This window comes from Alexandromys fortis, unplaced genomic scaffold (assembly GCF_014885135.2).
Source record: "Alexandromys fortis isolate MF-2015 unplaced genomic scaffold, M_Fortis_MF-2015_v1.1 scaffold_0, whole genome shotgun sequence".
In the NCBI taxonomy this organism is placed as follows: domain Eukaryota; kingdom Metazoa; phylum Chordata; class Mammalia; order Rodentia; family Cricetidae; genus Alexandromys; species Alexandromys fortis.
Genome location: NW_026067949.1, coordinates 32,358,278 through 32,385,576, shown reverse-complemented (window position 1 = coordinate 32,385,576; position 27,299 = coordinate 32,358,278). Strand labels below are relative to the sequence as shown.

The 27,299-nt window shown below is 40.9% G+C and overlaps 1 protein-coding gene across 1 annotated transcript; it reads right to left on the bottom strand.

Annotated features, from left to right (window-relative positions):
- Nucleotides 1-1,320: 1,320 nt before the first annotated feature.
- Srp72 (signal recognition particle 72) lies at nucleotides 1,321-27,070 on the bottom strand. The gene is made up of 19 exons (XM_050150240.1): nucleotides 26,910-27,070; nucleotides 25,487-25,607; nucleotides 23,633-23,756; nucleotides 22,012-22,155; nucleotides 21,820-21,931; nucleotides 20,280-20,311; nucleotides 19,773-19,897; nucleotides 19,628-19,685; nucleotides 17,701-17,832; nucleotides 16,062-16,190; nucleotides 14,821-14,893; nucleotides 13,320-13,384; nucleotides 11,279-11,374; nucleotides 10,353-10,456; nucleotides 10,176-10,253; nucleotides 9,375-9,512; nucleotides 4,534-4,571; nucleotides 3,355-3,514; nucleotides 1,321-2,493 (listed from the first exon to the last, which is right to left on the bottom strand). The coding sequence occupies exons 1-19, from the start codon at nucleotides 27,016-27,018 to the stop codon at nucleotides 2,316-2,318; spliced, it is 2,016 nt and encodes a 671-aa protein (XP_050006197.1). The 5' UTR covers nucleotides 27,019-27,070; the 3' UTR covers nucleotides 1,321-2,315.
- Nucleotides 27,071-27,299: the final 229 nt, after the last annotated feature.

The following is a 27,299-nucleotide window of genomic DNA, read 5'->3' as shown; positions in this document are numbered from 1 at the left end:
CCCCACCATATGGAAAACTTTAGTTACTTGAAATTGATTTTCTTTCACCAGATTGCAGATAAGCTGGCCAGGAAAGATGGCAAGTTCCGGAAGGCCTGAGTGATGGGACAGGTTTTAAGGTCAGCTATCTTCAGCTACCTTGAAAATGCTGGGTTAGGGGCTCAGTGGGTAAGAGCACTGGCTGCTTTTCCAGAGGACTGGGGTTCAATCCCCAGCACCCACACGGCAGATCACAGCTGCCTGTAACTCCAGTTCCAAGGGATCTGACACCCTCACACAGACAAATATGCAGGCAAAACATCAATGCACATAAAATCAGAACAAACAAACCATTTTTTAAAACGTTTACCAAAAGATTTGCTACTGTTCACTGATACCCATACCAATAGGATGGATTTATTCTTTGTAAGATTTCTTGTTTTTGGGGGGGAGTGGGAGAGGGGAGTAAGGGGAGGGGACGGTGTGTGGGAGGAGGGGGAGGGAAATGGGAAACGGGGAGGAGGCAGAAATTTTTTTCAACAACTAAAAAAAAACAAAAAGATTACATAAAATACACAAAAAAAAGATTTCTTGTTTTATGTTTATGGGTATTTTGCTTGCACATGTGTATGGCATGTACGTAGTGCCAGATCCTCTGGAACAGGAGTCACAGGCAGCTCTTGGCTGCCATGTAGGTAGGTACTGGGAACTGAACTCAGTGCCTCTGGGAGAACAGCTAGCGCTTTAACTGATGGGCCATCTCTCCAGCCTCTGACTGTCATTGTTTAAACAGTTCTCCCAATCCCACCAGATTTGTAGTTTTGCTGGGAGGGACAGGAGGTAATTTTAGATATTCAGTTTAAAAGAAATTCTTAGATATATCAGTAAGGAAGTGAGCCATAAATGCCAACATCTGGAACATCTTCACTCCAGGGAAGGGATGCTTTCCATACTGCACACACACACACCCAGAACTACTGGTTAAAGGCATACCCAAACAAAATATTTACCAGAATGTTAATACAGATGAAGTTTAGACTTAAATAACGTATTTGAAATGAGGTTTTCTGTGGCTTAGCAATGACAATGCAAATCGCTGCTACTGAGTATGTATGTATCTCACCATGGTGTCTTGGACCAAAATTCTCAAAGTGCAGTAATCTCATGAAGATTCTGTGGGTGATGTAATGGAACCCTAAATGACACTCATTCCTGTAAGAGGTACTCAGTCTCACCAAGACTGTTCTCTGGAGAGCTGTGTAAATCGTTCTCAGCTGCCCCCATCTGTAATCCCATAGGGCAGGAAAGCCTTGTAAGGACCCACTGAAGAAGTGTCAGAGATAATGCTCAAACACAGCAGCACTTTTATTAACAAGGACAGAGTAATGTGATCACAAGGAAATAGAAGTGTAAAATGAATGATAGCGTGGTGGCATAAACGAGTACTGAACATGGAGACACCCAGGTGTGCCTCTCAACTGTTTGAGCAGGAAAGTGGCCTGCTAGCCATGAAAGACAAGAGCAACATTTACACCACAAAGCGACTGCAAACCACATTACTTTGAAGAAGGTAATGAAAGGCCGTGTCCCATAAAGAAAGGGGTGCCATCTGAGAACCAGCTGGGCCAAAAGCTCTGGTGAATTTCAATATCGCCTGTTTCCTCTTAAAATAAAGAAGTCAAAGTTTATGTTCTGATTAAGAAGCCCAAACCCATTTGCCCTCAGAACGCTGGGTCTAAGTGACAACTACTTGTAACATTGATATATCTTCTTGAGGTCTTCAATGGAACTAAATCAGCATGTTAACGTAATCTGAGGATGAAAATGACAAGGGTACAAAGGAGCCAGTCAGATGTGTACACATACACACGAGAGCTCCAATTCCAGTGTCGCAGGACAGAGGATTTATGGTGAAAATTATTTTAGACACTGAGTCTTTCTGGCCACTCATTTACTGAGATCCCTTTTCATCACATGATAGCTCTAAACAAATACTTGGAATGCTCAGAAGATTCCACCTTTAGCCTCCTAAGACATAACTTAAGGTGAGACTTGAATAGGAACGCGCATCTTCACACTAGTTTCCATTTCAATCCTGGGAACCCTTAGATAGCGTGCCTCATGCTCAGTCTTCAGTCTTCTGTAAAGCTATTTGGTACAAGTAGGCCAAATCTGATTAGATAGTTTGAGGAGGACGTCTTCCCACTTGAAGAATAAGAAATCATTTCAGGACTAGGGATGGAGGAGGGAAGCTCTGTGCGTCTTGCTGTGTTACCTTTATTATGTTCCTAATGTCACTGGCACTGGATTAAGAACAGCCCGCGACAAGTACGTCTTCACCAGCCACTTTTGCCTCCTTTCTTCTTCTTCTGTTGCTGTTTCTTTTTCGTTGCTGGGGCCCCTGCAGGCTTCTGGTGTCTTGGGGGCACTATGTTACTTGTAGAGGAAGATATCGTTGCTGCACTGCCAGGTCTTGGGGAGGTGGGTGGGCTGCTCACAGTTTTACTGGCATCTCTGAAATCACCAACCAGAAAGGCTTTTAGTCATTTAGAAATATAGGACAAGGCATAAGCATATATGTGCATGGATTTCACTTTTCCACACCTAATACTTCCCTAAAACTATTCCTTTTTTTTTTTTTTTAAATAATTACTTAATTTTATGTGCACTGATGTTTTGCCATGGGTGTCAGATCCCCTGGAACTGGAGTTACAGACAGTTTGTGAGCTGCCATGTGGGTGCTGGGAGTTGAACGTGGGTCCTTTGGAAGAGCAGACAGTGCTCTTAACCGCTGAGCCATCTCTCCAGCCCCAATTCCCACACACTTTAAGGATGGGTGCACCCTACCTCTGTCTATTTCTTCTGAATATTTTTAAACCACCTAAAACTAAAGAAAATGTAATAAGTGCTACATGACAAATTTAATAAGTTTTTTAAAAAATCAACTTTAAATGACTTATAATTCTATGTAGAAAAAAATTCACATTTTAAATTCTTCTTTCTAGGTTTCACTCCTCTATCACACAATTAAATGATTCATTATCTTTAGTTTCAAAACTAAATGTGATTGCTAGGCTGGTCTGTGGTTTGTAATACTAGGGCTTAGACCCAGAGCCTTACATATGCTAGGCAAGGGCTCCATTACTGGGCCATTCTCACAGCTCCTAGAATAGTTAGTTTTTAACAATAAAATCACATAGTTTTTGTATCTGTAATAAAATCAAACACTGTATTTTCTTCCTTTCATATATACTGCAAATATTTACCAAGGCTGTAGGACTGTATTTCTCATACAGCATATAAACAAAAGTCTTCCTAATACTTGAGTCAGATGAACTACACTCGGGAGACTTCTGTTCCTCAGCCACAACTCACAGTTCAGAGGAGGTCCCTGCAGTTGCTCCCTGTGTTCCTTTTCCAATCTGGTCCTTCTTTTTACCCTTCTTTCTTCCTTGGTAGTAAGACCGTTCTCGCATGGGTAGCCATCTTTCTGGATCTGGGGTGACTTTTGGGTCATAATTCTTAGGCAGCTTTCCTAGAAATGATTGTTAAATGAGAAATATACCTAGAATAGTTTCAAGCTTGTTCAAACAACATGTTCATGACTTGGGATAAACACAACTGAAATTAGTATGAGAAAGCCTGTCGGTTTTTGATTTTACTATGTAGCCGGGCTGGCCTTGTACCTGTGATCCTCCCATCTCTCCCTCTGGAGTGCTGGGATTGTAGGCATGCACCATGTTCAGATGTCAAGAAAATTTCTCTTGAAACAGTGTCTCACTATGTAGCCCTGGCTGGCCTAGAACTCACAAATATCCCTATATCTCTGCCTCCCTAGTGCTAGAATTAAAGGCTTGAGCCACCATGTGTAAGGGAAAAAACTTCCCAGATATAACTTTACAAAAATTTATAATTTTTTTTTTTTTTTTGGTTTTTTGAGACAGGGTTTCTCTGTGGTTTTGGAGCCTGTCCTGGTACTAGCTCTTGTAGACCAGGCTGGTCTCGAACTCACAGAGATCCGCCTGCCTCTGCCTCCCAAGTACTGGGATTAAAGGCGTGCGCCACCATCTAATAAAATGATACATTTTAAAGAAAGAATGGGGCACTAATATAGGAAGATCACAATTGTGCTACTGAAAGTATGTCTACATATCAGGTAAGAGTAAGCTGATACCCAAGTACTGGGACAAGAAATGAAGAATAAGTGAGACTTCTGAAGATAATGGACTAATACAAACATTAGTTTGTAAAATTTCTGTAAACTCAACTATAATAGCAATAACTACACATTTAGAACTTGAAAAATATATGGACTTTTAATAATTCATTTAACTAAGGTTTAAAAATCTATCTCAAACAACAATACAGAAATCGGAGTGTATTTTTTTTCAAGACAAGGTTTCTCTGTGTAACAGTCCTAGCTATTCTGGAATTAGCTCTTGTAAACCAGGCTGTCCTTGAACTCACAGAGATTTGCCTGCCTCTGCCTCCCAAGTGCTGGGATTAAAGGCGCGTGCCACCACCATCTGGCCTATTTTTTCCTTAAAATCTTACCTTTCTTTTTTTTCTTCTTCTTTTTCAGATCTCCCTGTCTAAAAAGAAATTGAGATTCATTACATCACTGTGATAGAACATGGTTCATTCCATGTGTGCAAAAGAGCAAGCTGGGCATGTTTTCATAAAGGTGCATGTAAGACTTGGTGCCAGTCTAAACTAGCTGGACTGTTAATTCAGTCACACGGCAAACTTTTCTCTTAAGGAAAAAAAAATATTTACTATGTGTGTATGTCTGTGTGAATGATATGTTTGTGGGTTCTCATGTCAAGGCACATGTTTAGAGGTAAGAAACTTTGTGGCATTGGTTCTCTCCTTCCACCACTATGTGGCTTCTGGAGGGAAAACTCCAATTATTAATTAGACTTGCAAGTCAAGTGGCCTGTATGAGCCACCTCACTGTCCCTCAAGTGGCCTTTAGCTGCGGAGCCACCTCACTGGTCTTTAATTCCAAGTCCTGCCTCAAGGCTTCCGGTGCTGGAACCTTCTGAAAGTACCTCCAGGCCCGGCTGAAAACAATCTTAAAATGACATAATCAGCTTTAATGTAGAACTCTTTACACTAGAAATATTATCTATTCATTGAAAAGAGCTATCATGCCTAAATTACCCAGTGTTGTCTGAGGTTTCTGTCACGCTCAGTCCCGCAGCTGTTCAGTCCCAACAAAACACACAGAAGTCTACGTTAATCATAAACTGGTTGGCCTATTAGTTCAGGCTTCTTATTAACTAATTCTTATATTTTAAATTAGTCCATTATTCTTGCCTGTGTTAGCCAGATGGCTTGGTACCTTTTATCAGTGAGGCAGTCTCATCTTGCTTCTTCTGTGTCTAGAGGACAACTGGAGACTGAGCCTTTCCTCTTCCCAGAATTCTCTTGTTCTCGTCACCCTGCCTCTACTTCCTGCCTAGCGACTGGCCAATCAGCATTTTATTAAAAACAATATAAGTGACAGGATACAAGACCACTGTCCCACAGCAAGCCAGTTATCCTGTAAGTAGTGTAAGCGGTATATAAAGTACCTAAAAGTACAGAAGTCTAATAGTAAGTTATTATACAAACAAAAACCTATCATGCCCTCAGGAGTTAACTGTTTGGCAAGATTTTAGAGAATCAAGAACTCTCTGCCAGAGAACATGGATAGGCAATCTTTTAGGAGGATATGGAAAATAAGTTACATTGGCCATGGCACTAGAAGAGAGGATGGATGGGACACCTTTCACTTATTCTGCACTTTTTATTTCATTTTAAAAGATTTATTTATTTCTTACATTTTTGTGTTTCGCCTGCATGTATGCCTGCACACTAAAAGAGGGCACCAGATCTCATTACAGATGGTTGTGAGTCACCATGTGGTTGCTGGGAACTGAACCAGGCTTCTGGAAGAACAGCCAGTGCTCTTAACCTCTGAGCCATCTCATCTACCCCTACTCTGCACTTTTGTTTTTTGAGACAAGAGTTTCTCAGTAGCTATGGAGCCTGTCCTGGAATTTGCTCTGTAGACCAGGCTGGCCTTGAACTCACAGAGATCCACCTGCCTCTTTCTCCCAAGTGCTGGGATTAAAGATGTGTGCCACCATCATCCGGCTTACTCTGCACTTTTTTTCTTTTTAAAGATTTATTTATTTAATATGTCTGCATGCTCAAAGAGGGCATTAGGTCTCATTATCACGGTCATGAGATGATGTGGTTGAAGGGAACTGAACTCAGGACCTCTGGAAGAGCAGCCAGCACTTTAACCTCTAAGCCACCTCTTCAGCCTACTCTGCACTTGTTAAAGATAGGGTCTTGTGCACCAGCTGGTTGACTTGGAATTCACTATAGATCAGGCTGGCCTTGAGTCACAGAGATCCCTTGCCTCTGCCTCTTGAGTGACAGAATTACAGGCATACCTGACCTGTTTTTGTTGTTGTTTTCCCTTAAAAACATATCTAGCCAAGGCTGGTGTTCAATTGACCCCCCCCCCCCCCCCGCCTCTATTTCCCTAGTACTGGTAGTACAGGAACGTGCCAGGACTCTTGGCTCATTATGTAGAGAAGGATAGCCTTGAATTGGGAAGCACCTGCCCCATTCTCTCAGTGTTAGATTACAGGTTGCTGACACCATGCCCAACGACTCTATCTTTAAAAAAAAGTTATTTTGATGGTGCTAGGCTCAATCTCAAGGCCTCCTGCAAGCCAGCCACATGCTCTAAGACTAAACTACACCCCTAGCTTTGTTTTTCAAAATTTGAACCTTAAAAATTTGTTAACTTTTGAAAGAGGCAAAGCAGTTTACTAAGTATACTGACAAAAATAAAAAGTAGGTACTGGAAAGAAATCAAGAAAAAATTTCAAAGTCATTATTAAGCACTCTGAAAGTTACCATCAGAAAACAAAACATCTCTTTGTATATTTATGTGTGAGCAGCCAAGAACTGCTAATCAGGAAGCTAAGGCTGAAGAGGTCTCACTCCATCTCTCACTGCTGTTCTTAGGACTTTCCACCAGGGACACTTCTAGCAAACCCACGTGAAATCTCCACTCCAATTACTCTCTAAACTTATTTGTTAACTGCTTAATTTTTGGTCAAGGTCTAAGATAAACATGGTAGAGCTTCAAAATAAACTAGACCTTTGCTATTTAATAGTATAAAGAGCATCAATAATATCTAGTGAACTTATTATACTGGTAATTTGAAGCTCAAAAGTCAGCGTAAGGCCATCGAGATAATTCAGTGGGTTAAGGTGCTTGTCACAAAGCCTGATGACCTGAGTTTGAGCCTTAGAAACATAATATAAAGATAGAACTGACACCCCCCCCAATACACAAGTTGTGTTCTGACCTTCACAGAAATGCAATGGCACAAGAATGTCTCCCTCCACTGAATAATTAATGTAAAAAGAAAAGAGTAGCTGGGCATGGTGGTATATGCCTTTAATCCTAGCACATAGAAAGCAGAGGAAGGATACTCCCTAGGTTCAAGGCCAGCCTGGTCTAGGCTACCCATGGAAATATAAATCATCTTTGTAAAAAATGCTACAGAATCCAGATTCCATCATTTTAGCTGATTCAAGTTTGAGGCTTTTGGGAACACCAAAATAAAACATAAAAAAAGACTATTTCTCAAACAAACAAACACATAAAAACTAAATGAACAAACAAAAAAAGAGTCGGTGTACAGGTGGGAAGTGGCCGTAGCATGAGGAGGTGGAGGAAGGACCAGGAATTGAAGTCATCCTTTGCTACACGTGAGTATGAAGCCAGTCTGGGCAACATCAGATCCTGTTTCAGGGAGACCAGAGAAGTGGGGTCAGGGCACAGCACGCACATAATAGGCTGGGCATCTCACCAGATGAAGACAGAGAACACTGAGCACCATCTTCAGGCTATCCATGTGAACACATAAGTGCAAAAACATACAACCACACACAAAATCTCTAAAAGAAAGTCAACATGTATTATGATTAAGAGAAAAAGAATTTAGAAGGGCCAATCGCTTATGTTAGAGAAAAAAATTACATAAATAGATAGCAATTTAGAATTCACATTAAGACTTAGACTAAACTTATTTTGTCCCCAAAAGCTTGAAATTTGAAGTCAGTTGAAGCAATGGAATCAGAAATACTGTAGCATTTGAGGCATCTTTTAAAAGGTTTTTTAAAAAGATGAAAATAGGGGCTGGAGAGATGGCTCAGAGGTTAAGAACACTGGCTGCTCTTCCAGAGGACCCATTTTCAATTCCCAGCACCCACACGGCAGTTCACAACTCCAGCTTCAGGAGAACTGATACCCTCACACGAATATACATACAGGCAAACCACCAAGGAACATACCGAAAAAACAAAACAAAAAATTATAAAAGAAACATTTAGTATCTTCCATGCTCTGTTCATTCTGAACCAAAAATAAAATCTTAAAACATTAAAAAACTATTTCGGGTGGTGGCGGCGCACGTCTTTAATCCCAGCACTTGGGAGGCAGAGGCAGGCGGATCTCTGTGAGTTCGAGACCAACCTGGTCTACAAGAGCTAGTTCCAGGACAGGCTCCAAAGCCACAGAGAAACCCTGTCTCGAAAAACCAAAATAAATAAATAGATAGATAGATAGATAGATAGATAGATAGATAGATAGATAAATAAATACATTGCTGGGGCATGACAACACCCATCTTTAATCCCAGTACTCAGGAGGTAGGTGAATCTCTGTGAGTTCAAGGTCAGTGTGGTCAACGTAATGAATTCCAGGCCAGTCAACACAGTGAGGCACCTGACTCTCCCCAAAAAGAGGAAGCAAAAGGAGCTCCAGGGCCAGCTAGCCAACCAAGCTATGGTAAAGAGATAAGCTGAACAGGTAAGCTCCAGGAGGGGCTGTGGAAAGGTCCACATATGAAAGGTGTACTCAAATACATGGACAGAAGATTCAAGTTTTTTTTTTTTTTTTGGTTTTTCGAGACAGGGTTTCTCTGTGGCTTTGGAGCCTGTCCTGGAACTAGCTCTATAGACCAGGCTGGTCTCGAACTCACAGAGATCCGCCTGCCTCTGCCTGCCAAGTGCTGGGATTAAAGGCGTGCGCCACCATCGCCCGGCTAAGATTCAAGTTTTTATTTCTAATGAAATTTCTGCTTTTGTCTTCAGACAGGGTCTCATTTAGCTCCAGATAGAGGAACTGGCTGAGGCTAAAGATGACTTCTGTGTCACTATTCCAGTTTATGTGATGTTAGGGATGGATGAACCAAAGCCTCCTGGCTAGGCAGGCACTACCAACTGAGCCATATCCCAAACCATCAAAGTTCTCTTACATAATTTTAAATTATGTAAGTCTTAGAAAATGTTTTAAAAATATTTTGAATTAAAAACATTACCCTTGTTCCTTCGGCTGATTATCTCCAGTAACCTTTCCACCCTTCTTCCGAATGTACGTAGCACCAGGAGAATTTTCAAGAGCCTCGACATCCACTTTTAGTGACATGCTATCTGACGAGGGCAAGTGTTTACTAAGACTGGTGGAGGAGAGGGGTTCAGGAACACAACACACACAATTTGTCTGTCAGGACATCTCTGCCAACAGAAAAATACTGTCTTTTCCTGATGGCCCTTATCAAAAGCAAAACATATTCTTAAATCTTCTACAGAAAACCAAATCACATCAAATCCAGTCTATATTCTGAAAGGAACAGTAACTCAGTAGTGCTGGAGTTCAAGGATTCCCAAGCTTCCAAATGCATAGGCTGTCTCAGAGCAGAGGCTATGCCTAGCAGCTTCCGAGCATCTGATATGCAGCTCAGTTCTGGGGACACTGCTACGTCAGAGACCACAACTAGCCAATCAGCATATGGAAATTGTTTTTGAACTTGGATTAGTCTTGAACTCGCCATATGGCTAAGGACGACCCGATTCTCCTGCTCCTGTCTTCCAAATGCTAGGACTGCAGGCACACACACACTACCATGCCTGGTCTCCAAATCATCCTATCAGCATTGTTTGTGATGGGCATGTGACCCCCTTCCCATTTCATTACTATTTTTCAATCCAACTGATAGATCTATAGTCCTAACTTTTGCTTTGTCTAGGCAGAATCAAGTCTGTGAGCTAAAATTTCTAATTCCAAACACAAGCACTAGCAGAGCTCCGGCGCTCCGTGGAGAGCTGTGCACAGAGGATACGCCTTTGCCTTCTCAGGATCCACAAGCGAGTAAGCAGAAATAAGCTGGGCTAGGGTGTGAATATCTTTTGAATTTTGCCTAAAAGAAGAAATAAAGTTAATAAACAGTTTATAAAACTGACACTAACATAAACAAAGCAATACCCTTCATATGAACAAACCACTTTTCAGGGCTTACTTCCACAGCTGTTCTAGGTCACTAACTGCCTCCTTCTTCTGTCCATACTTGAGCTTGAAGTTTGCAGCTTCTCTTATCAAGGACAAATGAGCAGGGGATTTGGGCTACAGGTTCAATAAAATAAAATAAAATAAAGTCTTGAGTTAAATATCCAGCCAGTCAGTGAAATTCTATTTATCAGCCCTTTAAAATGGACCTGCTCACTAAATTCTTCATCTTAGTTTTACTAAGTATGTAAACAAGTAATCATCAATTTATGAACTAGAATACAGTCCATTTCTATCTCGGTCACCTGCTGGGAATGGAAGTCTGTGTGAGTGCACCTGCCTAGGATGCCTAGGGTGTGGTTCATCTCTACCACTAGCAGAAAAAACCCAACCAAACAAAACAATGTACTCCCAAAATCAAACCATAAAAGATATGGCACATTCTCAAACACTAATTCAACACAGTACTTTCCAAAACTGATGCTGATAGTCGATAACCATGTAAATGCAATGTGTGTGTATGGTAATGTGTACGGATGCATGCATGGTAGAAAGCTGATACTACCCATGCAGAGATTGACACCGGAAATAATGAAGATGCCTCTATCAGATGAGACATGATACATACTCATTCCAGACACTGCTGTTCTAATAACCAGCCATCCCTGCTTGACTTTTTGAGTGTGTGTACACGTGGACCTACACAGCAAAGAGTGTCTAAAAATACGAACATGCTGCTTTGCTTCATTTTGTAGTTGTTCCCTTATGTCTAACAATTTTATTTGAACTTGGCACACTTTCCAAAAATTAATGAGTCTAGCAGCTTTCCATTTTTAAAAGAGTGACTCAGAATACTTGGGTTCTCAAAATCTTAGTTCAGGAGAATACTTTATTTATGGAAAAAATATGCCCTTATAATACTTCACCCCATTCTCTTACCTGATGGCTTTGATACCACTGGATAGCTTGTGTGAAGACCTCAATGGCACTATCGATATCTTCCTCGTGGCTGTACATGGTCACTAAGGCAGACACCTGTCCAGCAAAGGAGAAGTTAATGAACAAAATTCTCCATTCACTCTCAGAACATAGTTTTTAAAAATTAAAATTGCTAAGCACTAAAGAAAAATTGATGGGATCTATGCCAGTATCTAATTCACCATAAATGTTATTCTTTTTAGAGAATATAATGCCCAGAAATACTTAGAAAAATAAGGTCTTTTCCAAATATGAAGGCATTTATCTATAAATTGGACTTCTTCTAAAGTAGTGTCAAGTTTTGTAAGATCTGAACATGAAAAATAAGCATTTTGATATACAAACCATCTTGCTAGACATTCAAGTGTGTGATTAGGGAGCTTCCAGCATGGCTGAACTGGAATAAGACACACATCCCCTAAGCTGTAAAAGCTTACCTTAGTGAGCATGTGGGGAGCATGGAGACCCACACTACCTGTGTGCACAGGTAAGTGCTGTGCACTTAAAGGAACAGTAGAGGACAGGAAACAAAACAGCTGCATTTTAAAGACACTTGGGTAAACTGACATAGTCTGACCACACTGGTCAGACAGAGATAACACAAGTGTGCTGGCCGGTCTTGAACATCACCATGACACATCCGGGAAGCAGGAACCTCAACTGAGGCAATGACTGCATCACACTGGCCTATGGCCATGCCTGTGTGGCATTTTCTTAACTGATGATGGGTGTGGGCAGGCCTAGTCCACTGTGAGTGGGGTCATCACTGGGCAAATGGTCACAGACAATATAAAAAATGTGAGCCTAGAGTACACAGTACATGGTGTCCCATGGCCTCTGCTTCAGTTCCTGCCTTCAGGCTTCCCTTAATTACTACTTTGGTTTATTGTAACCTATAAGGCAAATGAATGAACTCTTTTCCTACCCAAAGTGATTTTGGTCAGTATTTTACCACAGCGACAGGAAACTCTGACTAGGTCAAGTCACCAGCACCAGTGAGATCCCGCAGTTGTTCAGAGTATAACAGGAGAGTACTTGCACAGCCTCTCTGGCAAAAAGTCCAACAGCTCAGATGAAATTTTCCTTATAGCAAAAGGCCAGATTTTTCAGTCATATAATGGTAAAACTCTAATAGAAAAAAACTGTAGCACAGGCCTTAAAATATGGACGAAGAGAAAGCACCGTGAAGACGGCGCACAATTACCAGTGCTGTGTCCAAGCTGTGCGAGAGCCAGGAATGTGAAGAAAACAGTTCTTAGTTCAATAGGCGCAGGTCTATCACCCCCAACCAAGACTGGATTATGAAAAAGACACTTCTGCACCTAGAAAAACCCGCAATACTGTGAGCTATATAAACTTAGCTCTTTGAGACAGGGTCACTTCTGTAGTCTTGGCTGGCCTCAAACTGAAAGAGTTTCTGCCTCCACTTCTGGTATAAACAACAGTATTTGAACAAAGAACTAAAATCTAAATTTACTGACCACTATTTTTTTTATATTTATTTATTATGGATACAATATTCTGTTTACATATATGCCTGCAGGCTAGAAGAGGACACCAGACCTCATTACAGATGGTTATGAGCCACCATGTGGTTGCTGGGAATTGAACTCGTGTCCTTTGGAAGAACACGCAATGCTCTTAACCACTGAGCCATCTCTCCAGCACCCACTGACCACTATTTTTAAGCTGTTTTAAAAAAAAAAAAAAAAAAAAAAAAAAAAAAAAAATTACAATGACATGATAATCCAGGAAGAAGAAAAAAAATCCATATACAGGTCTGAGGTTGAAGCTACCCTTTATGGGTAATGTGGGGCTTAAGACTTAGTACAGCTGTCTACCAGAGCACAGAATGAACTGTGTCCCAGATGAGGAACTGGAGCCATTCTAAATGCTAGTCCTGCCTTACCCATATATGAAGCAGGAATGAAAGAACACAGAGGGCACAGACATGGAGACAGTAGCCCTCTCATGGTCTTCTGGGAGCCATTTGGGAACTTACCATGCCTGGCTTATGCTTTAACTCCTCTATGCTTCTCAGGATGAGACAAGCTTTGGAAATGTTGCCTAAGGAGATGGACACAAAACCAGCACTACAGTGAATAAAGCATAGTGGGGAAAAAATACCAGAAAATTTACTTTCTACCATTTTTCCTTGGGAAAATGCATTTTGCAGTATCTCTGACTACATAACCACGGGGGACTTTGGACGGTGTACCCATTGCTCAGTTCTGAAGTAAGGAAACTGACTTGCTAAGCTTTGGCAACTGTGTTGAGTGTATGGCGATGCGACTATGTACAGAAACATGGAAAATAGGATGTCAGCTGTCTTCCTTGGAGCTACTGTGGAGACAGGTTCTCCTACTGAAGAGACAGAGACAGGGTCTCCTACAGCATTGCAAGTTTGCAGTTTGACAAGGTGGCTAGTGAGCAACTGCTGGAATCTGCCTGTCTCTCAGGGGATGGAGTCTAGGCACGCAGGGCTGGAGGTTCACACTCAGCTCCGCATGTGGCACAGCAGGCCCTCACTGTCTCCCAGCCTGGAACCATGGCTTCCTACGGAGCTTTTATCCAAGTCTTGTAACTCCTTTTCTTCTTTTTAGACAGGAACTGATGGGGGGTGGCAGGGACTTCCCAAAGGGCCTTAAAATATATTACTACAGACTAGAGAGTAATGAAAAACTGGTGGTATTAAAATTCTGATTTTACGCTCACTGCAAATCTCAATAACCCAAAATTTCATCTTTAATTCCCAAACAATCCTCAATCTTGTTTCAACTACTGCCTCAATAAGGAACATTTTTTTTTTCATTTTTCCTTTTTACACTTTTTCCTAAATGCCAACTGTTTTCTCCCAACCCATGAAATTTTCATCTCAGCCACTATGGCTAGCTAAAATTTTCTGGACAATCTGCTACTGTCCACTGAGAACCTGAGCTGTCTGATGTCGACTTCTGTAATGTCAAGGTCCATGCACTTGCACTGCCCACAGTCCTTTAGTTTTATCTGGCTAATATTAAAACTCACATTTCTGAAACAGGCCATTCTGTTCTTCTTAGTTTAAAATTCAAATAGCTACATGAAGAGAGCAGCTAGGTCACTGGACAACCAAGCTTAATTAAGAACAAACAAACCACAGTCTTCTATTGGGTAGCAAATATATGAGATAAGTTTCTGTGCTTAGCAAAGTAAACAAGAAAAAGGGAACAAGCTATGAAATACTGCAAAGTCCAAAGCGAAGGAACGCTGTTCTCACTCTCAGAGGCAGGCTCTCTGCACGGGGCAGCCCAGGGGATGTAGTGCAGTGCTCTGCAACAGGAGCCTCAGGCTTGCAAGGACCTTTAAGGCTTGAGAATCATCCTAACAGCACAGGGAAAACCCAAAAACCCAAGAGGCCGATTTCCTCACTACTCAATCTGTTGGACATCACGTAGTCTAGTAGGTTTGAAAGAGCAGTTAATCTTTACCAGTGAACAAAGAACTTAAAAGTCAAACATTAATACCTTGAGAAATCTTCAATTGTGCCATGGTAAGCTTGATTTCGGCTGCATTTTCTGGATGTTGATCAGAAAATTCCTAAAATATTTTTAGTTGTGGGTTAAAAATACATGCTTAAAAGTGGCTTAGACAAAAAGTGAAGAAAAACCAGCCTACAGTCCATAACCCCAGAGAACCTAGACAACAAAGAGGACCCCAAGAAGGACATACATGGATCTACATAGGAATGAGAAAAAGACAAGGTCTGAGTAAATTGGGAGCGTGGGGGTCACGAGAGAGGGTTGAAAGGGGAGAAAGGAAGGGAAGGGAAAGAGGTGGAGAAAAATGTATAACTCAATAAAAACAATTAAAAAAAAACATGCTTAGCTTAACAACTTTAAGATTATAATTACTTATCAGTATGTAAAGTTTCAAAGGTCAGCTTAAAGTATTAAACTTCTGGTTTCTGGACTTCATTCATTCATTCATTCATTTATTTTAAAGTCAGGACTTCTGCATAGCTCTGGTTGTCCTAGAACTTAATCTGTAGACCAGGCTGGCCTTGAATTTAGAGATCTGCCTGCCTCTGCCTCCCCTCCCAGATACTAGGACTAATGGAGTGTACCACCAACCTGGTTCAGGTCAAAATCTTACCTTAGGAGAAACTATATTCAACACCCATGCTTTATAGCAAGCTCTCTAAGTAGGTACGGTGATGTTACGATCCCTGCTACACAGACTAGCTTGTTTTAAAGAGACACATTCAACTACTCCCTCCTCACTGGGGGTCTCTGCAAGGCGATTTTCTCTCAGAATGGTCCTAATTTTATCCTGTACATCTTCTCAACTATTACACTCATGAAACTCATATAATATATAACATTTACATAATATGCCAGCTGTTTCAGAATGCTAAAAACCAAGTCAGTATCTCCCTAACTGGAACTATGGAGTAGGACCCAATGAGGCATACATCACTGAATTGGGGATCAAGCACGGTGTGGGACTATAAGTCTAAACCTCAATAAGGTCAACCCTCTAACTCATGCTGTATATACTGCCAAATGAAAAAGCATTCTTTGGGATTTATACAAATATTTACATTACAACATATAAAAAAATCTGTAACTTAAAAGTCAACTAAAGCCACACTGGAACTTGGTTCGTAGGCTGTTACAGTGTAATGCACAGGCTTGCACATTGTAGTGTAACGAAACAGCTTTAACTACCTGATGCCTCACTAAGCATTCAAACTCGATGTCTTTACCTGAAGCAGCTCTATTGCTTTTGTGTGTTGCTTTTCACGGCAGAGCTGGGCAGCTTGGATTAACACAGGCAAGAGATGCTCAGGACTCTGGGACTGCAAGCTGGCAGATATTTTTCGGCACTGTTCTGCCTAAAAGATGCACCCCTTATTAATAAGTATATTAATAAAATTAAACATTAAATAATCCAAAATAAAGGGATGGAGTAATCAGCTTGAATTAAAATAGGTGAAAAAATATGTAGGATTAAACACATCAGTTTATAGCATCCATCTTGTAGTTTATTTTTTTAAAATTATTTATTTATTTATTATGTATACAATATTCTGTCTGTGTGTATGTCTGCTGGCGAGAAGAGGGCACCAGACCTCTTTAGAGATGGTTGTGAGTCACCATGTGGTTGCCGGGAATTGAACTTAGGACCTTTGGAAGAGCAGGCAATGCTCTTAACCACTGAGCCATCTCTCCAGCCCCCATCTTGTAGTTTATGGTAAGAACAAAACTTCTAGTTACTGAGTTTAAGAGAGTCCTAAAAGCAGTAAGCAACAAGCAAATTCTAAATCAGTGGTTCTCAACCTGTGGGTCATGACCCCTTTGGGGGCGTCAAATGTCCCTTCCATGGAGGTGGCCTAAGACTATCAGAAAACACAGATATTTGTATTATGGTTTATAACAGTAGTAAGATTACAGTTATGAAGTAGCAGCAAAAATAATTTTACTGTTGGAGGAGTGTCACCACAACACGAGAACTGTATTAAACATCACAGCATTAGGAAGGTTAAAAACCACTGGATTAAATGATCATCTGAAACCTAAGTTCCAGGTAAATGAAATTTAGAATTTCTTCCTAAAAGCAACACAATGAACAGAAAAGCCACGGAAATATATTTCTTGCTAAAACATCAAGAAACTTGACTCAGCTCTAAATAATAAAAACATTACTGCTTCTCATGTTTTTGGACTAAAATCTTGTGCTCTATGTATGAATTCAGAATTTAATTAGGAATACAGATAAAGAACTGAATCCCTGGGCTGGAGAGATGACATGACGTAACAGTTAAGAGCACTGACTGTTCTTCCAGAGGATCTGGGTTCGATTCTCAGAAACCACACGGTAGCTCATGACTGTAACTCCAGTTCTAGGGGAATCTAATAACAGGCAAACTCATGGTGTTCAGACAGACATGCAGACAAGACACATAAAATAATAATAAATATAAAATAATTATTTTTTAAAAAAGAATTGTAACCCTTAACATTTCTAATTTGTGCTGTGTACAGTAAAATGGAAGTTGGATCTTAGATCTGACTGATGTCTTTAATGATTCTGTTTTAATTCAGAAAGATTAGCAATGAAAGTAACAAAAGGGCTGGGCTCAGTAGTATATGCAATGCAAGTCTGTGATCAATCACCAGCAGTAAAACAGGAAAGAGAACACCCCCTCCCACAAAGCTGCTAACTTTCTCTAAAGTTAAGTCCATATGCTTAGAGAAGTGGGTCAATTACTTGTTTAGCAAAATTACTAAACTTATACGTAATACTAAAGAAGGAAAGAAGACGAAACAGATCATACAGATACCTGTCGTGCCTCATAAGCCCACGTAGTACAAGGTCAGCCAGGCAACAGACTTATTACTTACCTGGTTTGTATACATAGCCAGCAAAGCTTTGTTAAACTCTATGGCTTGCAGCTGTCTCTTAGAGAGCTTGAACTCTACTCCTTCTGCATTGGTTAATTTTACTTTCTTCTTGGAATCAAAGACATTTTGGTCCTGACAAAGAAAAGTTGCCCACCATTAACAGAACTTCTACTTTGGCTTTTGCGACTCTCAAAAACCTTCCTTTTCCATTCATTTATTTCACATAAACATAATAAGAAAGCTTGGATTTTGTTTGTTTATGTAAACACATATTCCTTCTCTACTTACAGCTATGGACATGCTGCCATGACATTCTTTACGGGAGAACAAGCTTTTGTTTCATCTTCCCAATGTTGGATGCTGGTTTTGAGACTTTTCGTTTTTAGTGTTTGGTTTTCAGACAGGTCTCACTCTACAGCCTAAGGTAGCCTGGAATCCATAGCAGTTCCCTGCTTTGGCTTCTCAAGTGCTACGATGTCAGGAGTGAACCACCATGCCTGTTTGTTTTGTTCTCTGTAAGTAATAAATATGGACAATACAAACCCTAGTCACTTAAGACTATAAAGATACTGGGCAGTGGTGGCACACGCCTTTAATCCCAGCACTCGGGAGACAGAAGCAGGCAGATCTCTGTGAGTTCAAAGCCAACCTGGTATACAGAGTGAGATCCAGGACAGTCAGGGCAGTTACACAGAGAAACCCTGTCTCAAAAAATCAAAATGACCACAAAGACACATACCTGCAGTGTCTATTAACCATGCCATTTAGAATTTAGATGAGAAGTGAAGAAGGTGACAATCCTGCTTGAATTGTGGCTAAGAAAATCCCTAAGTTTCTGAAACAGACTCCACTTGTAGCAGACAACACGAATGTAGTACAGTCACTAATTCCCTTTCCTAAGTTCAACTAGGCAGCCACATGAAGATTCAGTTTCTGAAGCTTCTTACAGGGCAACCATGTACTTAGCACTGAGGCTCTGAATTCAAGCCCCAGCTCTTCATAATGAGGGTGAGAGGGGTAGAAAACAAAATTATCAAACATTGTGCATTTCTTAGGAAGGTAATACAACTAAGCCATAAGCACTCTGAAGACAGTTTCTCTTGCTTGCAAGCATATTCTTATTTTTATTGCTTTGAGATAGTTGTAGGTGGCTATAGCTGGCCTTGAATTCTTGACCTCTCTACCTAACTCTACCTCCCAAGTGCTGGGGTTATAGGTATGAGCCACTACTCCCAATACCCACGCTTTTGAATTAGGTATTATTACTATTTTTTATAATTCTTTATGTATGCCAATTTGAGACTTTTCTTTTTATTTATTTGGTTTTCCAAGTAAGGGTTTCTCTGTGTTTTCTAGCCCTCATACGAACAGCGTCTTTCAGTCTCCCACCACTGAAGATGAGGAGCAGCACGATACATCAGTTGATTTCCAATCTCAACTTGAATTGTTTTTCCATTTAAACAATGTTCCATAGTAATTAATGTGATTAGCATAGCACTCTTGAGTTAGAAATACCTATAGCCACTCCTGTAATGTTTTACAGAGGGTAGGTGGGTAGGACAAACCACCTACCCATATCTTGTTCCTCATAACTGCCCCCCCCCAATTCAGACTCAGAAAAGGAATATAAAACACCCATGGACTTAAAGGTACAAACTACTTATATTCCTAACACAAAGATATTCTTCATTGTTAGCATAAAGTAGACAGTAAATATTTTATTAAATCTAAGGCCTACAACTAAGAAAGTTTTACTACTTGAATAAACATGGCAAAAACACCAATACTATGAGTTGAGAATACTCTCCATTATGAGTTTGTTACACCTGAATTTCTTTCTGTAATGGAAAAAAGAAAACATTCTAGAAAAAAGCTGGGATAATATGTTCTCAGCATAAAACACATGTAGAAAATCCAGAGTTCATACCTTATTAATGGTAATGATGTTATTTGCGATTACGGCAAGTAGAGCCACATCTGTTGGCCTGTGAACAAGCAACAGTTAGCATCAGACACACTGTCAACAACAACAAAAGCCTCATCCCCAGGGATGCTTCATTTCAACAACTCACTTCAGTTTTATTATCTGATTGTAGAGCTGCAGCGCCTCCTCGGTGCGACCCTGCAGCTGCAGGATATACGCCATCTGACCATGAATGATGGCCAGCTCTGCCTGTGGGTCTTCCTCAGCCCCATCCTAAGCAGAAATAAATAAATAAATAAAAAGAAACAGCACCCAGTACTCTCTTTTACTAACCGAGCACTAAGCTGGTGAAAGTATACTGGCTAGGTGGGTATGAGATGCTGTTCCCAAATGCATGATTTCATTTGTGCTTGATAGAGAAATGTTAAAACTAAGAATTAAAGTAAAAGAAGAACAAGCGCAAAAAGATGCTTGTCTCAGTACAAATCACACAGAAAGCCCAGATTTGCTGAAGACGAGTTCCTGAAGAAAATTACTATCTGACCAGATAAGAACCAAATGTATGCTGTCACCTTCCCACAAAGTTTAAACACAAGAGTGAAACCTCCCACCACTATTAGTCAAAACATAAAATATGGCTTTATTGAATACTTACAGAATCTTCTGAAAATGAACGACGACAAAGATCTATAGGAGAAAAATGGTAAATGGCTTTAAAATTAGCATCGCTGGGCACTTCCTATTCTTTTCACAGTTCAAAGGGCAAAGCTAATTTCTGAGCAATTTTCAAGCAGTCTACCAACTGAGATACATCCTTAGGCCCAGAGTTTTTGTTTGTTTGCAATTGTTAATTTTAGATGTAGGTTTTGCTAGCATGTAGTATGTGCATCATGTGTGTGCTTGGTGGCCATGAAGGCTAGAGGAAGGAATCTGGTTCCCTAGAATGGGAATTACATGTGATTATGAGCTACCATGTGGGTGCTAAATCAAACGGGGATCCTCTGGGAGAGCAGCCAGTGCTTTTAAATGCTAAGTCATCTCTCCAGCCCTACCACAGCTTTTTTATGGGAGGACTGGACTAGGAACAAGTTCATTCATTGCAAGGCAAGCACTTTACTGACTACGTAACTCCCCCCAGCTCCCATGACCTATCTTTAACAACACAGAAACTCATGCTACTTATAAACTCGTTCTCCTAAACATCCCTTCAGTTTACCTTTATGCAAAATACACACACACACACACACACACACACACACACACACACACTCTTATTTAATTATAGAAATAGAGTTCCTGGATAAGGCAGTGCATCATGTGTGTGCCTGAAGCCTGTGGAGGGCATAAGAGGGTGACAGATCTCCTACATTTAAGCTATAGATGGTTTTGAGCCAAATTTTAAATCTGCTAAATTTAAATTTAAATCACCCAAGCCTTCTCTCTCTCCTCTCTCATTCCTCTCCTTCTTCCCTGTTTTCTTTTCTATTTTGGAGCTGGAGACTGAACCCAAAACCCTGTAGAATGCTAACTGTACCCCTACCACCCTGTTTTTAAATTAAAGGCTTCAAAGTATAAAATATATGTAAAAAAAATATTAAATGAGCTAAAATGTCCTTGAGTGGTACAGTTCATATGTGCACATGTACACAGGAGTAATATGTATTGAGTAGAAATAATAACTAATATATATGGAATGACTTCTTAAAAAATTTAAACTTACATTTATAAAATTTATTCTGCATGTGTGTGCGCACCTGAGCATGTGTTTGTGTATCATGTCATGTGGAGGTCAGAGGACAACCTGTAGCAGTCAATCCCCTCCCACCATGTGGCTATCAGGTCATCAGGGATAGAGGCCAGCGCCCTAGCTCGCTGAGCTGTTTCACTGACCCTTCACTGGTTCAGGAATCATTTTATTATAATACTGTTTTGTTGTGAGTCAATTAATTTATACTTAGTCCTCATATTAACCCCTCAAATACCTATTCTTCAAAATCAAACTTTAGAAACAACTTTAATTCTTCAATAGAACTAGAAAGATGGACAATGAGAGATGGCTAGACAAACCTCTGAAAATCTCACTGCCCCAGTAACTTCCACTTCAGAATTTCACAAATATTAAATGCGATTTTTAGAGATTATCTAAAGTTATGTATCCCACACTGTAGTTACAGAAAGCTTTAAAAACTCCCAACCTTCAGCTTTCTGTAGGATTTTCATGGCCTGGTTCAGCTGGCCTTGCCCTATCAGTGCACAGGCAGCATTGTAGCAGAGCTCATGTGTGCCTTCTTGGAGACCCAAGTTCTCCTGTCACAGAGAAAAACGTCAGTCAAACCGCAAGTACATGAATATTGTTTCATAGCTGCGTGGATCAGAAGGATACTCACTGGAACCACCTTCTCCCAATTGCTCTGCGCTGCAACAACTGCCGACAGGTTTGTTTTCCGTTCCTCATCATAATCGTCCTGCGAGTTCCTGACAAGATCTCTGTACACAGCCAAGCACTCGTCATACCGTTCCAAGCGGTAGAGCTAAGGCCAAAACAAAGAAGTCAGAGGTGACTAAGGGTCTTGGTTTCAGACGCACTAACATTTTCTGGAACCAGTAAGGAACATGGGAACACAATAGGAGCAAGTGAAAGGTTTATCTTTTGTATATATTTTTAACTAGTTTTGTGTGCTAATACTTTCAAGAAAAATTGCTTGTGCTGAATCTTTATTATAATATACATTTGTAGGTATTATAATACCTACATTTAGAAAGCAAGTTCTTTATCTTTTTATAACGATCTATGCAATCTATAAAAACCTATATAATTTGGCTACCTGAATTACAATGAAGAAAAAAGGCCACACAAAATGATTACTAAGTGCCAGTAATAGAAGAAAAATTAAATGCCAACTAAAGCCTTAAAATATCCTAAAAGTTCACTATATACAACCTTTACTTTCTGTTTCTCAGAAATTAAGGGTCACACAATATGATAGTAGTACCAAGTATATACAACACAAGTCTTGCTTTAGTCAGGCTGTTCTAAAAGGACGGCAACAGGGCTGGGCGTGACAGCACATGCCTTTAATCCTAGCAGAAGGATCTCTGTGAGTTTAAGGCCAGTCTAGTCAACACAGCAAGTTCCAGGCCAGCCATAGCTATATACTAAGAAAGAACCTTCCTTCAAACAAAATCAACAAACAAGAAGGGCAGTAACAGCTGCTCCTCTAGACCCATTAGGCCCCTATGTGTCCAGAGACTAGTTCCTTCAAGTCCTGGAACCTACCTATAATGATCCAGTTTACACCTCTGTCCTCTCATCGTTAACAGCACTTTCAGATCAGGCTGAATTTTGTCTGAAATCCTTTGAGAATATTTTCAGGGGCTGGAGAGACAGCTCTGTGGTTAAGAGTACCTGTTCTTGCAAAGGACCCAGGTTTAACTCCTACTATCTACATGGTGGTTCACAACCATCTGTAACTCCAGTTCCTGGGCATGGGACACTGTCTTCTGACCTCTATGGCACAAAGCAAGCATGTGGTGCACATACTATACATGGAAGCAGAATACTCACACATACATACAACGAATAAATCTAATTTTAAAAACAGAATATTTTCATAGGGCATAGTTTTACAAATAAAATATATATTGCAAAAAAAGTCCCCCAAATTCCCACCCTTCATAATCATCCTATTTTCAACTTAGAATACTAGTTAATATTAGAAATATTGTCTCACCTATGTACACAGCTCACTGGCCTTTCTTTACCTTTCTAACCAGAAGTTCCAATTTCACGCACTGACCTTGAAGAAATCTTAGCTTATAGAATGCTATACATACAACTCTTCCAGCAAAGAGCAAGAACAGGGAATATAGCCAAACCTCAAGAACTGGTTTGGTGGCTAATTCTGTTGAGATCAGAATGGGCTGAATTTCCTCAACCCTGCTCCATGTTAGGGCTAAGGCCATGCTTCCTTGGGATGACTGTCAACAAATATTTAAAGCAGTAATTACCACTTGTCCGTAAAGCTCCTTTAGTTTGTCTGTCTGCTGGTTGGCACTTTCTATTGTCTTCAAGGCATTTTCAATTCTGTTCAGCCTGTACTCGCAATATGCCTTCTCAAAGGAGAGAGAATTACTGAAGAAAAAATAAATAAATAAAAAAGGATCTGATTATTATATAATAATGTAACACTCCATATATACCAGATTGCTCTAAACCAGTGGTTCTCAATCTGTGGGTCATGACCCCCAAAGACAATCAGAAAACACAGATATTTACAATACAATTCATAACAATAGCAATAAACAGTAGCTACAAAGTAGCATTGCATTAATTCTATGGTTGGGGGTCTCCACAACAGAGGGATTGTATTAAAGGGTCTCAGCATGAGGAAGGCTGAGGGCCACTGCTCTAAGCACTTAACGCATGTTAATCTATTTAATAGTCAAAACAAAGCTTTCTGACTTCCCTCCCAAATAACATACTCTTAAAGAGGCACAAAGTACTACATTCATTTCCTCATCGACTCTTCTTTTTCGTGAATATTAACAAAACTACTGGTATTTTGAAATAGGCATTAAAGACGGCAATCATGCCATGACTGCCTTAGATACAAATACTCAAATGGTTCATCTTGACACACAGCTGGTAGAGTGCTTGCCTAGGATACACCAAGTCCTGGTTCTATGCCCAGCACCCCACAACTGCATGTGGTACACATCTGTTATCTCAGCCCTGGGAAGTACGGGTAAAGATCAGAAACCTAAGCTCTACCTCAGCTACTTCAGGAGCTCGAGACCAGTCTGGGAAACACAAGATGCCAAAGAAAAATGTTTCTTAAATCTTCCTAATATGTTATATAATGCTTCTGTTTTTGTTCATGAAGCAAATAATTAGCAAAGGAAAAAATTAGAAGTAAAATACTGTATTTATAATTAACTGGCAAAGATAAAACCAAACAAGCAGCATTTAAATACCCAGATTTAAAACTCACCCATTAATATGATATCTAAAGTTCACTTTGAAGTTTCAACTAAAATCTCCCACTCAGAAAAAAAATCTATCAAAACAAATGTAAAAAAGTAACCATTCAGGAAGTTCACATTCTGTGAAATGATAAATTAAATTAAAAACCAACAAAAACTTAAACAACTGAAAGGTCTTGCCTAAACAATTAATGGAGTTAGGGCCAAAGGTCAGGCAAAGCCTGCCACATCACTTTAAAGCCTTCCATCAATTTAGATGTGCCTATGCGCTGACCTTATACATATTCACTGATGGATTCATGATTGCTTTCTCCCTCCTTTCCCCGCTCCATGAACTATTACTCACGCCCTTCACCAAACCCCACCTTTGGAAACAGAGCCTCAAACTAGGAACTCGGCCTCAGCATCCTGAGAACAGGATTACAAGCATAAATTATACACCTGGCTCTTTTCACATTTATATTCTGCATTCATTTATAGTTTGCCCCTTCCTACTAGTTCAAAAGAAACAAAGCTGGGGACTGTGGCACTTACCTGTCATCCCATCGTTCAGGAGGCTGAAACAGGATTTTAAAATTTGAGACCTACTTGGGCTACACAGTAAATTCCAGGCTATCAAGGATTAGACCCAGGACAAACAAACATGCAAATACAAAACAATGAAACCAGGGAAAACAAACAAAAACCTCAATAAATGCTTCTGATGGTATAGTAGAAAAGAACAAAAGTAACTACTGCTTCTTCCAACTTCAGAAAGACCCATGGCAAACAAAACAAAACAAAGGGGAAAGAAAAGTAGGTCAAAAGCATGTGACTAGTGGAAGCAAACAATGCTAACAAAGTATTCCTAGTAACTGGACAACTAACTAAACCACTTACTTGGCTAACACTTTGGTGTGGGTATTGATGACATTCAAGGCTTCTTTGAAACTTCCATTCTGAATAAGGCAAACAACTTTGCAGTGCAGGGCAGTTACGTCATCCTTGTTGATCTGCAATACTAGAGAACGATTTTAGGAAAGTCATTTTTAAATCCATTTCTTACCCAATGTTTTACTAAATAAAAACGGGAAGATAGCTCGCGTAACATATGTGAGGCCCTAAGTCCAATTTCTAGCACTGCAAAACCAAAGGACAATGTAGGCATGATTTATCTCATGGAAATGTTACAGATACTCAAATTTTCCTTTTCCCATAAGGAGATCAAAGAGATATACAAACAACTCAGGTGGCCTAGGCTGAATGCTAACAGAGGGTCAGTGTCAAAATGACTAGGATCATGGTTGTCCTTGCTCCTGGTCAACTACAGGAGTTCAATTCTCAGTTTATGAGTCAAAGGAATTTCTAGAAAGTGATATATATTGCTAAAATGACAGTCCTGGCTGCTTAAAGTATTACTGCAGAGGGTTACACTGCTAAGTATTGGTTGGAGGCCCAGTTAGGGGATAGTGTTAATTCAAGTAGAATCAAGGATTCAAATTAGTCGCTATTTTCCTCAATGCACTGTGGCACCATCATTATTTTCACAGTAATTCAACAACCCAAAGGTGCAAAGTGTAGGTTACTGCTGTACCTTTTACGTAACTAGTGTTTTGCGCAGCTAAACCGTTCGGTAGTTACATTACCAAGCCTAACACACAAGCGCATCTAACAACGTGTGGAATCTCATACTGAAGACAATTAAAATTAGAAATGATCACTTATGGGGGGGGGTAAAAACACAGATCCGAGTTTTCTTCCTATGTAATTTTAAATGTTGGGGCACTTACGCGGAGACACACACACACTCATACACTCTGGCTAAACACCACGGGGAGACTATAGACGCGGAAACGAATAAATGGAGCCTTGACATCCACACCCCACCCCTTGTCTGCAACATGCTGTTACGTATCCAGCAAGGTTGCTTCTCCTGCCCCTACCCTTGCCCCAGTCAACAGGTTCCCTCCATGAGACTGTACGGATCAGGTCTCTCAAAATAACGAAGAAGAGTCAATCTGACGTCTCTGCAAAATCCGGCAGCGGAGAAGAAATCGAGATCAATTTGGATGCGGTTCGGGACGCCGCGGTCTCTTTAAGGCCCCCCTCCCCCTCGGCGTCGGATCCCGCGGGCACGGAGGAAGTCCACGTGGCCTTAAGCAACCGAGCCCGGGCCGCCGGTGGCCGTGGGGCTGCCGCCCGCCTCCGGGTTTGGGGCTGCGCCGGAAGACGCAGCGATCCCCACGGCGCTGTGCTGAGGCGTCGAGCGCTGGACACGGACGGACGGCGGCGTCCTGACAGCCCGGGCCGCCACGACACTTACTCTTGTTGACGGTCTTGAGGGCACGCGTGAAGTCGCCGTTCTGGCCATAACGGTTCACCTCACTCCACAGCGCAGGAACCGACACCCCGCCGCTGCCGCCGCTCGCCATCTTGTAGGAGACGAGGGTAGGAGCGGGGCGACCTCTGCCCCGGAAGAGAATCTCATAGTTGGCCGGGCGGGGGGGGGGAGGAAGTTAGTGGTTGCTAGGCGACTGGGAGTCGCCAGCGTATAGGTCCCAGAGCTAGCGTAGGAAACCGCTCTTCGCTCTTCTTCCGGTCTCCCGGCAAGAAACTGGTTTACCTAGTGGTTAGCACTCCTACTCCAGACGAAAGGCGGCTGGAGGAAGAAAGGGTAGGGCTCAGGAGGGGCTCACCGAAGTTGTCCGCCCAA